Source organism: Poecilia mexicana, unplaced genomic scaffold, assembly GCF_051168715.1.
Source record: "Poecilia mexicana isolate PSO_F unplaced genomic scaffold, ASM5116871v1 scaffold_22, whole genome shotgun sequence".
Taxonomy (NCBI): domain Eukaryota; kingdom Metazoa; phylum Chordata; class Actinopteri; order Cyprinodontiformes; family Poeciliidae; genus Poecilia; species Poecilia mexicana.
The window spans coordinates 2,794,642-2,804,706 of NW_028263391.1; the positions used below are offsets into that span (position 1 = coordinate 2,794,642).

Below are 10,065 nucleotides of genomic sequence, written 5' to 3' on the forward strand. Positions count from 1 at the left end.
ATATTATGGAAGCAGTGGATGCTGAAAGAAGCAGGTGTTGCATGTTTATGCATAAGCAAGCTTATGTAATGCCTCCACACTCATTTCCATCTTATTTATCTCGATTTATTTTCCTTTAACTGTGTGATTCTCCCCACCTGCTCCACATCACCAGTATCACATTTCTAGGTTTCCGTCCTTATAATTTTTAAAATAATGCAAGTGCAAAATTAACATGTCGTAAAACCGCCTAAAATCACTTTCAGTCAAATAAACACATCTGATATGCATAACATAGGGCTAGGACTTTATGTAATTAATGAATTAAAAGACATTAGATATTGAAGCATTAAAAACAAGAGAAAAAAAAATCACCTTTTTGCATAAAATGTTAATGGGACATTAAAAACAAGAAATATATTTGTTGTTGAGCTCATGTGTATATTTATTCAATCATTTTATGTATACATGTGTATATTTATTCAAAAATTGCTCTGGGTGCCGTTAAAGGTTATCAAAGATTTTCAGATTTTAACTTGCAAATGAAATAAATAAACCATGTACCATACTATATAGTTTTGCACAGTATTATGTTAATGTATAGGGAGCAGATGAAAGAATATGGATCACTTACTGCCTGGAGCTTGGTCATCCTGGTCATCTGGGAAGAGGTCATCCAAGGTCTCTTTACTGGAATCACATTCCTTCTCTTCCTGGTTGTTAAAAGAAGGAAAAAAATGGACAGATTAAAAAAAAAACCGAGAAGAGAATGTCAAGTTTTTGTCTAAAAACAGGAACAAGTTAAGTTTCAAAGCAGCCGTTCTGCACTCAGGTTTTCATATCAAACTGATAATTGGAGCACCAATATTTGAAAATCCTGTCTTATTCAAGAAGAGAGGATTTAAGTAGTTTTATGTATTTTTTCCACATATTCCCATTTATAGCACAATCAACTAACTATGTTACCTTCAGTTGTTAAAAAAATGCCATATGTATCAAATACAACTTAAAACAATTTGTACTTTGTAATTTAACTGGCTGCTCTGAGGAGGAGGAAGCTCTGAAGTCTAGAAACTGCAGCTCTGAGGACGAGCTTCATCTCAAAGGCGGAGCTAGGTCCACCCAGGTGTTTTGGACAGTTGACTGGTTGCCATGGTGATTAAATTATTTCTCAAATATCCATGAAAGAATCAAAGCAACACTCCAGGACTGTTTTTGATGAAGGAATAACATGTTATGATGTAAAGCTCAAAAAGTCAATTTTACATAATAATGCCCCTTTAAATAAAACCAACTTAACATGTTTTACATTTTTGGTGTAATTATTTATAATTAAGGTTTTCCTACAGTCAGACTCAATATGACTAGTCAAACACTGATCCATTAAATGTGGCTTGGTTGAAGTTTTCTAACCCATAAAATGGATCCATTTCTTTGCAGTTGATGCTCTGAACTCTCGTACGGGAGGAGCTGAGGACTCACCGAGGGGGACAGGTCCTCGTCATACTTCTTCAGCTGGTTCATGAACTCTAAGTGCTTCTTCTCCTCCTCCAGCTGCGCTACACTCTGCTCGCTCTTCTGCAGCTTCTGCTGCGTTCCCGCCAGCTCGTCCCTCAGCCACTGGTTCTCCTGGCACAGCCTGCGTACCTGCGCCCGCAGCTTTTGCTTCTCTGACTCAACAGAGCTCAGGTGGCTGGACAGCGCCATCATCACCTGAGCAGAGACACGTTCCAGCACAGGTCAGGTAACACGACTCAAAGGTGGTGCATGATGTGGACTTAAAGTTTTACCGTGGTATTTTGTGGGACCCTTGTGATAATGACAGAAGTGATGATAAGAAGGATTTACTAGTTCTTTTTTAGGCAACTGTTCTGTAGCCACAGAAACACTGCTCCCATTTTTTATTCACTTCTTTAGGACACCAGTCATTTAAAGTGTGATTTACATCAAACTCCAAATCCTAATTGCGTTTAATCAAATGTTCACATTAACTGATGTTTCCATTGATCAAACATTGTGTTTTTATGATGTAAAGCACTTTGAGCTGCCTTGTTACTGAAATGCATTGTACAAATAAACTTGATTGATTAAGAAAATATAAAATCTAACAATCCTGGTAACAGACAGTTTTGGAGTATCTTGAACATCACTATATGGAGCTTAACGTGACAACGATAAATTAAAGAAGAAATTTATCATGGTAAGTGATAAACGATACAATAATGCTTGGAATTTCCTCGTCTTATCTGCACTAGTTTTCAGTCCAGCCTTGGCATAATCTTTTCAGATCCTCCAATAATCAGGAATATCTGAAGAATCTCATTATTTCTTGCATGGTCTGTAAGAAAGAGAACTAAAGTAATGGATTTTGAACTTTGAATAGAAAATTCAAACTCTCTAAGTTTGCAACCATTGCAGTGTTTTGACCAATCACTGATCTATTATAAAAAGCTAAATCCAAATTACTTTTTTTTTTTTTGCCTGAAAACTCACCCTCTTCCAAAGGGGACAGTGGCTGGCTTTCAGTACTTTACCCTCATGTTATAGTTAAAGTACAAATTTAATGAGTTTTTTGTGTGCAGATGATGAATTTGCTGAACAGAGACATTAGTGATACCAAGCCACAAAACTAAAGAAAACCTACATGGTGTAAATGAGAGTGTGCTGATTGTTCATGCTGTGCAGTTTTATCTGATGGCTTAAAGAGAGGCAGCAACATGAATAACAACTCCTTTATGACTCACATTGGCACAGGAAAGTTGCGATTTAAAAGAAAATCAAGAGCACTTCTGCTTTTGTTCTTCACTTCTCATTTCCATTCAGTTTGGTCTAAGAATGTCTCAATTTAACTTGCAACACACAAACAGTTTGCTGCAGTCTGCCAGGTCCAAACACACAAAATTCCCGTATCATTGCCATATGTTCAGTGTCTAATATTCATAACAGTAAACATCTTCAAATTTAGACATATTACAACAGTCTGTGCAGAAAAATAGCATTACCACAGCATTATGCTGCCGCTGCCGTATATCATGGAGGGGCTGAGGAGTCCAAAGTCCACTTTACTTACATAGTAAGTAGGACTATAAACATTCAGTGAGATTTTACTAGGGAAAAAAAGCCTTTAAAATAAAAAGTTCTCTTTTTTGTTGTTTGAAATTGAGTAAAATACTTTCAAGACCAAGTAAAGTGAAAAGAAGTAACAACTAATTAAGACTAAAAAAATGACACTTTTCTTGCATTGTTTAATTTTTTGGAGCGCAGATATAAAATAAAAATAAAAATCACAACACAATGATTTTGTGCTTTAAGTTGGAGAAGACCATCAATGTTGTCAACTAAGGGTTTCTTGCTCATGTTGCAAAAAGTTTGGACACCACTGAACACTAAACTTATTATCCAAATAATGATAAACAATATGATAAACTCCCAAATGAGTCAGTCAGTAGGGATTTACTTGTGTCATTTATTCCAGTGTTGGTTCCATGAGAACATCAGTATATAATATATGTTGGGAATTTTAACCATCCAAGCTGTGATATTTCCACCTGTCCTGAAAACAATCAAATCCTCCTGATCTCAAAAGGTTCCTCATTCATCAAGAGCCAAAGCACCGATTCTGCCTACCTGAGCCTCGCTCAGACCGAGCTCCAGCATCTCCAGGGATTTCCGGATCATGTGCGACTTCTCCTCCACCAGGACTCCCTCTTCGTCCTGCTTCAGGCAGCGCAGCGTGCCCAGCAGGCCTTCCAGGATGGAATGGTGCTCCTGCTTCAGGGCTTCCAGGCCCTGCATCACCTGCTTGGTCCTGGAGATGATCTCATCCTGAGACAGTTTCTCCCCTGGGTCCTCCTCCTCCTTCACACACACCATGGTGGACATGTCCTCACGCATCCTGCACATTTTAGTGACAACAAAAGAAAAGAAATTAAAAAGATGTGGTTACTGACTTGCAAAACCACATTATTCCAACAAAAAAACATCAATTTAGTGCAAAAACATTGTATTATAGTAATAGTAGTGTGTAATATATACCTTTCTAAAGAACAAGGTGTGGTCTAGATTAACAGAGATGCACTGAAATTTGTGTGAACACACACAAGTCACACTACACTCTTCAGTGGGGAAGTTGTTAAAGAGAAAAGCAACTTTTCTGTAGCGATGCACAATATGACAGCGCTATATCAGCATCAGCTGGGGCTGGACAATAAATCAATAACAATATATATGGTGATGAACACATGATCAATACTAATAGATAAAACATCTGCTAGAATAGATCCAGAACCACACTCCTTTCTGTGAGATGTAGGCAGAGGAAAGAGTTTATCTGCTCAACCTCTCAAGGCTAGATAAGAAAAGTGGGTGGCATCAACATCATCAGAACTTGGTTGCCTAACAACAACCTGTTGAGTAACCTGGTTCAGATTTCACCGCCGGGCCTGATAACTGCTTAAAAAAAAAAAAAAAAAAATTATATATATATATATATGTATATATATATATATATATATATATATATATATATATATATATATATATATATATATATATATAATATATAAAACGATCTGGAATGAAAACTCTGGATAAAACAGGAAACGTCACACCGCCAGTTTGGCAGTGTTTCAGGTATTTACAATAAAAAAACTGATCAATAATTATTGATACTGCCCGATATGAAACACTTCATAAAAACATACATCATCCAGCCCTAGAATCATCCAATGTTACACATTGATATTTATGTTATTTCAGGATCGGTCCTACAAGTAAAACTGGGTCGATATTCAATAACCGATATTCATTTCCATCTATCCAACAGACAGAAGTAAGTCAGATTTTACAAAGAAAAAGAAAAAAAAAAAAAAAAAGTGAGGCAAAACTTTGAAAATAGTTCACACACACTATTGTATCTGGCTAAGCTTGAGCAATGTTGCAAGGCAACCATTCAGTCTCTACTAGTAGAATTACTGCAGCTGTAATTTCAACAAACAGTTTCTCTGCAAGGTACTGACTCACTGTTGATGAGAATAGCACAATTTTCAGATTTGATTCATACGGTAATTTGAACGTCATGAATCCTCAGTATGCTTCACATAGTCTTGGACTGCGAGACATTATCCAATAAAACGCGTTGAACAGCGCTCCGTTTGAGAGCAGCAGCATCCTGGTGTCTCTGGTGCCGTTGGAGGACCCGGTTCAAACCAGACGGCTGTCTGCTGACGGTTCTGAGGGCCGTGATCTGGGTTTGATTTACAGATAAGTGATACAAAGGATGGACTGTTGCACATAAAAACCTCCAAACATCTGACACAAATAATGAGGCAAATGTGCTGCCTCCTTAAACGTCTCCTGGAATAAACAACACCTCTTAATGATATGATAAAGTTCTACACCAATCAGTTCATATATGCTCTTATGCAGATTTAATTAGTGACAGCTTTTAATAACCTCACATACTTTAGACTTCTCCACACTCTTTGCTTTCTATTCTTTATGCGCGCGCGCGCACACACACACACACACACACACACACACACACACACACACACACACACACACACACACACACACACACACACACTGCGTAAGAGGATTATAGTGGAGTGCTTTGTAGAACTTGTGGCGAGCTACTAAATAAACCTCTTTAAGCACAGCAGACAAACTCCACTGATTTCAGCTGAATGATTAGCAAAGCACCATGCGGTTAAAAGCAGAAATGAAACTCCTGTGTGTGTATCATTGTTCATTTCCCCGATAGCATTACGAAGCAGCCGGCCCACCTTTGTGTAAGCGCTTCTACGGGTCCAGGTGGAGACGTCGAGTTCTGCCTCAGCTGCCACACACATTTCAGATGTCAGTGAACGCACCAGAGACAAGACAGCGAGCCGCAAACCAAACCAGGCAGACGGAGCGAGGAAAGCCTGCAGCTCCGATTGCTCCATGTGACACGGCAACCGGCCCGCAGCCTATCAGATCCACAGGAAGTTGGAAGCTGACGCTGCATGCGTATTGTTGTTACGGGGACGGATGGGCGCAGAAGCAGACGGTGACAAACGGGGTTTGTGAAGCGAGGAGAAACTATAGAGCCCCCAAAATATTTAAGTTGAGATAAAGCTGATTTTTTTTTTTAGAACCAAAAGGGTTTCAGAAATGTTTGTGCAGTTAAATGATAAAATGCAACTTAGAACTATTATTTTAATCTTTTACTTAATTAGAAAGTTGTTCATCAGCTCAGAAGATTGGCTTTTGCATATTACAAATCACAGCAGGACTATTATCTGATGTAAACACTCAGGTTGACCTTACTGAATGAGCATAATAAAATAATAAAAGTAAAATAAATTTAAAAACAGTAGTAAATTATGTTTACACATTCAAAGGAGCTGGTAGAAGTATAAACTTATTTCACCCACCCCTCTCACATCTACAGCATCACCCAATAAATTACTACTCATGTTAACAGTCTCTTCGTTAGGATTTTCTATATCCATATCTATAACTGATACAACACATTCATTCATATTTCATGCCATTTTGAGCAAACATCCATCAATTTTAACATGTTAAAATTCTTTCTAAATCAATAGATCAGTAATAATTGACATCTTCATTAATAGTAACAGCAATCAAAACTTTGAAAAGACAATATTAGTTCAGATCTGACTCACAGTACGAGTTCACAGCGATAAAAACTAAACTTTAAATTGTTTTTATACTTTATACTTGCTGGTGTCTTGTATTGTACTCCTAGCAAGCTGTGTGGCTTCAATTTATGCAGCTACTTATTGCATACATGTTTTGCAAAACTTTATTATAACACGCCCATATAAACTGCATTAATGTAAAATATCTGTGCTTTTCCTGTATTTCACCTTTTCACATTGATCTCACAGAGCTGTGGTTTCCTCAGTCATGTGACCTGCCCTGTGCTTGCATAAGAACATCAACATTTCTGCTTTCTATAAAACTGTTCAGAGCACAAATTAAACACTGGAGTTTAAATATGATGAAGCTCAAGTTTTAAGGTTTTCTGCAATGTTCTAGTCACACAAGTTGGCCTACAACCGCTAAGCCTGCATGGTCAATAACAGCGGTTCATTAATTTGCATGATCATTTAAAATGAGCTCCATAATTTCCATTCAGGTGATTAATACTTTTTGAACAGCAATTATGTTTACAGACTTCATAATATAGTTTCTTAATGGTTTTGGTTGTGTGTGGTTCTTAATTTAGTTTTAATTTATTGATTTTGGTTGTTTTGTTTTTGGATATTTAAAATCTCTTCCAGTTCTTTAAAAAATTACAGTTTATTGGTCTTTAAGAAGGCAAACTTGCATTATTATGTGATTATCAATATATTATTTGAAAATGGTTTCAAAACAATGATATTATAGTTTATCATAATTTCAGGGTCAATTTATTGTTCAGCAAAATTTGCAAATAATTTGCAATTCAAAAATACTTCATTAATGCTAGAGCAACACCGTCGTTGCGCAGCAGTTTTATGAAGACAGGTTGTCTGTAATTTTCTTATCAAAACATTTACACATCAGCTGGAGCTACAGTTCATCAACTCTGGAAGAAATCCACTTGGTGGTCAAATTCATCCCTCCACCAACACTTAACTGTTATCATGGAAAAAAATGCCTAAAACTCATCAATCAGAGGACTCTAAGAAATCTGAAACAGTAACTGTATCTGGCAACTGTAAATCAGTCCAGACTGGTCTCCAGTTTTTTGCTGCTTTGTGTGACCCTGTTTTTTTTTTCAGCTGGCCAGAGCTGATGGGAAGTTAGACTTTGATCCACAACAGACATGAACTGTTGACTTGTATCAAGGTACATAAAGGTTGTGTTTCAGAAAAAACATAAATATGGTGAAACACCACCATGATCAGAGTGTTCTCTGGCTGCCTGAGGCTTGGAGGAGGACAAGCAGTGTCCCTCCCCCATCTGTTGCTATGCACTGCTGGTCAGCAGCCAGAAAGAAGGTTTCTATATTCTACTTTTTTATTTCTACAAGAAAGATTCTACAGTTTAAAGATATCTCTGGTCATGAAAAACATTCAGTCAGGCAACTAAAATAGTCTCATCTCTCTTATTAAGGCTGGCCACCTGCAATCTACAATCTAATTAACCTGCTAAAATTATCATCTTTTTTTTTACATCTTTAACTGGTAAATAGGCATCATATCTTGCAATTGGAAAAGCTGTGGGTTCGATTCCTACCCTCAAGTTGCCTACCATTGTGTTGGATGTGTGGACATGTCCCTGCTTGTGGGTAACTGTGGCTCTTGTGTGAAAGTGTTTTGAATGACTAGTCCAGTCCAGTAACCATAACCGTCCAAGTCAATGTAACATTATTTCAGCAGGAAATTTTAAAAATTCTTTACTGATTAAAATATTTACACTTAAGCCATGTTACACATTTAACTTTTTGGTCAACACAAGAGTCTTATACCAGCTCGTGTCTTATTTACCAAGGTTCTCTGTACATTTGCATTAAAAATAAACTAATTAGCATGAACACATGTGCCAAGTCATCAAATCGTTAGCCTAATAGCATAGTTGCCCAATTAAAAAATGACTTTGGAGTTAAGTGTCATTTTGTTAGCGGACTCCGCTAACAAAATGACACTTACCTGCATTGAAAATCTTGCAGTACATCCTGAGCGTCATTACTCTGTTCAAAAGACGTTGACTCAGACGGTATAATTGTCCAGGTGTGGCAGTGGACCTGTAGGAGTGGGAGTATCTCTGTGAAAACAATTAAACTTCCCTGCGGATCAGCACGAGCCCTGAAAGGTGAAACATCCACAGCAGACACCTTCAGGTCTTCCTGATCTCCCAGCTGTGAGCTGCACACTGAGATCCACTGTCTCTTAGAAGGGGGACTGACCGACACTACTCAATCTCTTCTGAATATCAATGAGATGCAAAAGACAGAGACTTTTTTTTCAGGCGTTTTCAGAGGCTGACAGGCATACTTCTGTCCGGCCCGTGCTCTTATTTGTTCACTTCCAAGTGGATTAACCAGAAGAACTAGTTAGCCAGTACTTTCCTGTCGAACCACAGAGCACACTCCGAGCTAGCGTTCATTGACAGTTGTTTGTGGCGTCTAATTCCTGGCATCAACGTAAACACTGAACACATAACAGCCAGCAGGTTCCCTGAAACACCGCTGTTCAGTTTATTTACACGCTTTAATTTCAAATATGTGTTCGCTGAGAAAATGTTTTAAAAAGCACATTCTGAACGTTGTATGTAAGGGAGATGTGTTAATTAGCCGATGAGTGCCGCCCAATGAATACTCGGAGCCATTCTTACCGTTCTGTGGGACATTCGTTGCCAGTGGAGCTCCACTGAGTCGTTCCAATTTACCCTTCTCGTTTCCCCCGAGCAGTCCCCTTTTTCTGTCACCAACAGCTTATGGTTGTGAAGACTATGAAGAACGAAAAAACAGAAATTCCAACCAGTGGCTTGTCCAGTGGTTGGGTGTGTTTTGGTTAGCTGGACCTTACTGCATCAAATGCTACAGTCCGGTTAGCTACATGCTAGCACCTAGCAGCCTTACGTCAAAACATTGAGTCCAACCGGAGCCGCTCAGGTGAATATCCTGTCCTGTTCCATACCAACAGCAGCTCCGCGTCACTGCCCAGACCGAGGCGTCACGTGACGGACTGAACAAATGAAACGGTGCTGCGGATGACAGCTCCGTGAGACGATGAGTGACTGCTCGGAGCGTGAAAATGGCGTTAACCGGCGCCCCCTCACCCCTCCCCCGGTAATACTGATGTCATCTTGACAGGATAAAAGGAAGTTGCGGTGACAGTAATGAGCCAGATTTGTGATAAAATCTTAAGCGTTGAAAAAAAAAGTGGGGGCTTTCAATGTATGCTTCAGAGTATATTATCTAATGGGAATGAAAAACATCTTACCCAAGTTAGATTAAAAAACAAATCAAACAAAAAAACTGTTTAGTTGGCGCCATCAAGGGGGTGCGGGAGGGTGGAGTGTGTGAGGCAATGGTCACCCCTACAAATTTGGTGCACATCCTTGCCAGATAGTCTTAAACGCATA

At 38.5% G+C, this 10,065-nt stretch overlaps 1 protein-coding gene across 4 annotated transcripts in view; it reads right to left on the minus strand.

The window, feature by feature from the left end:
• The window catches only part of klc1a (kinesin light chain 1a), a 36,564-nt gene extending 26,805 nt beyond the window's left edge, over positions 1 to 9,759 (minus strand). The window contains exons 1-5 of one of the 4 annotated variants that reach the window (XM_088002680.1): positions 9,560 to 9,759; positions 9,313 to 9,427; positions 3,607 to 3,874; positions 1,462 to 1,692; positions 614 to 692 (exon numbers count right to left, since the gene is read on the minus strand). In XM_088002680.1, the coding sequence (XP_087858806.1) occupies positions 614 to 692; positions 1,462 to 1,692; positions 3,607 to 3,873 (577 nt within the window). In that variant the 5' untranslated portion in view covers position 3,874; positions 9,313 to 9,427; positions 9,560 to 9,759. Of the gene's footprint in view, positions 1 to 613; positions 693 to 1,461; positions 1,693 to 3,606; positions 3,875 to 5,765; positions 6,452 to 9,312 lie in introns of those variants that run through there. The other 3 variants (XM_088002679.1, XM_014991384.2, XM_014991382.2) reach the window with 3 other exon arrangements.
• Positions 9,760 to 10,065: the final 306 nt, after the last annotated feature.